We start from the raw sequence: 4352 nt of genomic DNA on the forward strand, positions 1-4352 counted from the left end.
TACTGTACATATTTTTTGTTTATTTTTTGGTACAATATAATAACAATGTATGGTGTGTGAGTGTTAACACATTTTAATTGCTCCATGGTTGCCTTTAAAAATGCCTTAGTATGTTTTTACAGTTTAGCATATATAGTCATCTTTATTACCATTCATTATATTATTTTTTTAAAAGAAGTTAAAGCAAGAACTTTGTAAAATAAAAAATATATAAACTCAACTATATACAACCTCAATGAATATAAAATAAAGTGGGTGTTTAAAAAGTAACATAGCATAAACATATGCACAACTCTGGATACTTTAACATTCACATCGCAAAATTTAACAAAACAGCTTACATCGTTTGATCTTCTAATAGTGCCCTGAAATCCATAAATTTTCTCATGTTTCAAAATCAGAGAAAATTGAGACATTTTGAATAGAACTGATGTCTTAACTTAAATGTACATGGAGAGAATAACTACTTGTCAAACAGTAGTACAAACATATTGCAAACTGGCATTTACATATAAAACAAGTGCAAAAGTGCTCCATTACTATGTAGGCAACAAGATCAGCTTTACATACATAAAATATCAAAAACTTAAATGAGGCAGAAAGTGCCACATTTACAAAATGCATGTATCGTATACAATAAACGTAGGACAGCTTAAGAAATAATAAATAACCCCAATATAAAAAGTACACTAAACAAAATATTTGGTGCTGTTTATGGAAACATCTTTGGTTTGTAACCTACATAAGGTCGGAGAAAAAGGGAACTGAGCCCCCTTTTCGATAATTTCCACCTGGAACTTCAAGCTCTACGTCTCGTGGACGAAAGCTAGGCCCCCCGAGTGTGTTATATTTGTAGTTTGGTGATCTTTGATTTTGTGTTTGTTTGTCAAAAACAGTGATGTAGTATCCATCTGAATTGTCAGGGACTCTAATTCTGGGATCTTGAGAAACATGCGGCAAACGTGCGTAAGTAACCGGACGCGCTGCTCCGTGATGCCTCATACTCATGTCAATATTACCAGGAGGACTTCTTCTGGCGTTTCTTGGGTCCCTCATATTGATGTTAACACCTGAAGGGGACACCACCTGTCCATAGTTAGGTGGTCCTTGGAAGTTCAGTGTTGAACCTCTGGCTCTAAGCACGTGATCCTTCCCTGTGAAATCGTCAATGTTGAGATCTGGATGGTTGAAATCAATCTGTCTACCACTGTGACGAAGTCTGACATCTCTATCTATGTCCAGGACTGGCATTCTCATGTTTACGCCCGGGATATCTGATCGGCGATTCCCGTGAGAAGGTCCTCTGAAATGAAGCGAAGGATCATCGATGTTCAGATCTGGTGATTTGAGATGCATCTGTGGATTTCGCATTGATGCTTTCGGCATGTTTGGGGCGCTAACGTTTAGCTGTGGATTCCGCAGCGCTATTTTTGGCATGTTCGGAGCATTAACGTTTAGCTGTGGACTCCGCATGGCTGGTGTCGGCATGTTTGGAGCACTAACATTTAACTGTGGGCTCCGCATCGCCACTTTCGGCATGTTAGGAGCACTAACGTTAAGCTGTGGGCTCCGCATCGCTGGTGTCGGCATGTTTAGGACACGAACATTTGGACCTGTGAAATCCCCTATTAACTGTGGTGGCTTCATATTCAGTTTTGCATTTGGAGGAGAAATATCCATATTTGTTGGTCTCATAGATGCACCAAAGTCAATGTCAGACCCCGTACTGTAAAGATCTGGGCCCCCGAACTGAGGCATCTTCAGAGAGGGGAGTTTAAATTTCCTGTTAGCAAAATCAAGATCAGCGTTAGGACCCTGGATGTTTGCAGTGGGAGCATTCATACTGATGTCTGGACCTCTTATTCCTCCTTTGACATTGGGGCCAGTTATGTCCATGTCAGGACGACCTATTTTACCATTTATTCCCAGATCAGGACGTTGCGCATTGAGGTCTAGCTTGGGACTTTTGAAACTGGCTTCAGGTAAGTCTATGTTTGGCATACTTATACCTGGACCTTTCAGTTTAGGCCCTGAAAGATTCATATCTGGTATTTTGACCTTAGGTCCAGAGAGATTAAGGTCTGGTGCATTTATACTTGGCATTTTTAAGTTTCCATCTGGACCACTGACATCCAGATTTGGGATCTTCAGATCAGGCCCCTGTAAGGCCCCATTTATGTCAACATCGGGCCCTTTTGGCATCTTGATCTGGGGCTTTTTGAACTTTGCATCAGGCAAACCAAGGTTCACATCTGGAGTGTTAATATCTAATTTGGGTGCCTTAAGGTCCATGCTTGGTAATCCCAAATTGGGGGCATTGATTCCACCTTTCAGTTTTGGAGCTTTGAGATTAAAATCTGGAGTTTTTAGGTCAGAATTAATGTTCAAATTTGGTCCTTTCGGTAATTTGGCATTAAGGTCTGGTGTCTTGAAGTTGAAATTTGGGGCATCGAACTTTGGACTTGAAAACCCCACATCAGGCAATTTAAATTTTCCAGATGGGCTGCCAAAATCAACATCTGGAATTTCAAAGTCAGTTTTGGACCCCTTGAAGTTCACGTTGGGCGCATTGATGTCGAGATCTGGGCCATTCAAGTCTCCATCAATTTCAGGTCCTTTTATGCCCGGGAGATTAAATTTAGGCATTTTCAGTTTGGGCAATTTAAATTTTCCTTTGGGTGAACCAATGTTGACATCTGGAGTGCTCACATCTAACTTGGGAGCTTTGAGGTCCAGGTTTGGTAAGTCCAAGTCAGGGGTGTCAATTCCAGCATTAAGGTTTGGCATTTTCAGTTTACCTGATGGCATGTCTAAGTCAACTTTGGGGGCATTGAGGTCCAGTTTGGGGCTTTTAAGATCAAGCTTGGGCATGTTTATGTCTGGTGCCTTTAAACCACCACTGAGTTTGGGTCCAGATATATCAAGATCAGGTGATTTGAGGCCCAGGTTAGGGCCATCAAACTTTGGACCAGAAAGCCCAAAATTAGGAAGGTTCAAGTTGGGCTTTTTGAATTTACCTGATGGACCAGAGATATCAAAATCTGGTGCTCCTAATTCAGCGTTAGGACCTTTAAGGTTGACATTTGGTACATTTACATCAACATTTGGACCATCCAAATTTCCATCAATTTCAGGTCCTTTCAGGCCCGGGAGGTTCAATTTAGGCATTTTCAGTTTGGGCATTTTAAATTTTCCTTTGGGTGAACCAATGTTGACATCTGGAGTGTTCACATCTAACTTGGGAGCTTTGAGGTCCAGGTTTGGTAAGTCCAAGTCAGGGGCGTCAATTCCAGCATTAAGGTTTGGCATTTTCAGTTTACCTGATGGCATGTCTAAGTCAACCTTTGGGGCATTGAGGTCCAGTTTGGGGCTTTTAAGATCAAGCTTGGGCATGTTTATGTCTGGTGCCTTTAAACCACCACTGAGATTGGGTCCAGATATATCTAGATCGGGTGACTTGAGGCCCAGGTTAGGGCCATCAAAGTTTGGGCCAGACAGCCCAAAATTAGGCAGTTTCAAGTTGGGCTTTTTGAATTTACCTGATGGACCAGAGATATCAAAATCTGGTGCTCCTAGATCAGCGTTAGGACCTTTAAGGTTGACATTTGGTACATTTACATCAACATTTGGACCATCCAAATTTCCATCAATTTCAGGTCCTTTGAAACCTGGGAAGTTGATTTTAGGCATTTTCAGTTTAGGCATTTTGAATTTTGCTTTGGGTGAACCAATGTTGACATCTGGAGTGTTCACATCCAGCTTGGGAGCTTTAAGGTCCAGGTTTGGTAAGTCCAAGTCAGGGGCGTCAATTCCAGCATTTAGGTCTGGCATTTTCAGTTTACCTGATGGCATGTCTAAGTCAACCTTGGGGGCATTGAGGTCCAGCTTGGGGCTTTTAAGATCAAGCTTGGGCATGTTTATGTCTGGTGCCTTTAAACCACCACTGAGTTTGGGTCCAGATATATCTAGATCAGGTGCTTTGAGGCCCAGGTTAGGGCCATCAAACTTTGGACCAGAAAGCCCAAAACTGGGCAGGTTCAAGTTGGGCTTTTTGAATTTACCCGATGGACCAGAAATGTCAAAATCTGGCATGTCCAAATCAGCTTTAGGACCTTTAAGGTTGACATTAGGTGCATTAATATCCATGTCTGGGCCATCTAAATTGCCACCAATCTCAGGTCCTTTCAGACTTGGGAGGTTAAATTTAGGCATTTTCAGTTTGGGCATCTTCAGGTTTCCACTGGGTGAACCAATGTTGACATCTGGAGTGTTCACATCCAGCTTGGGAGCTTTAAGGTCCATGTTTGGTAAGTCCAAGTCAGGGGCGTCAATTCCAGCATTTAGGTCTGGCA

General features: G+C 41.9%; 1 protein-coding gene across 1 annotated transcript; it reads right to left on the bottom strand.

Annotated features, from left to right (window-relative positions):
• Positions 1–57: 57 nt before the first annotated feature.
• LOC121965405 (neuroblast differentiation-associated protein AHNAK-like) lies at positions 58–4345 on the bottom strand. The gene has a single exon (XM_042515554.1). The coding sequence runs from the start codon at positions 4300–4302 to the stop codon at positions 739–741; it is 3564 nt and encodes a 1187-aa protein (XP_042371488.1). The 5' UTR covers positions 4303–4345; the 3' UTR covers positions 58–738.
• Positions 4346–4352: the final 7 nt, after the last annotated feature.

The sequence above is a fragment of the Plectropomus leopardus genome, unplaced genomic scaffold, assembly GCF_008729295.1.
Source record: "Plectropomus leopardus isolate mb unplaced genomic scaffold, YSFRI_Pleo_2.0 unplaced_scaffold19878, whole genome shotgun sequence".
Classification (NCBI taxonomy): Eukaryota; Metazoa; Chordata; class Actinopteri; order Perciformes; family Serranidae; genus Plectropomus; species Plectropomus leopardus.

Excerpts from the sequence above, each read along its gene's own strand:
- LOC121965405 (XM_042515554.1), bottom strand. The coding sequence starts at position 4,302 with ATGGACCTTAAAGCTCCCAAGCTGGATGTGAACACTCCAGATGTCAAC.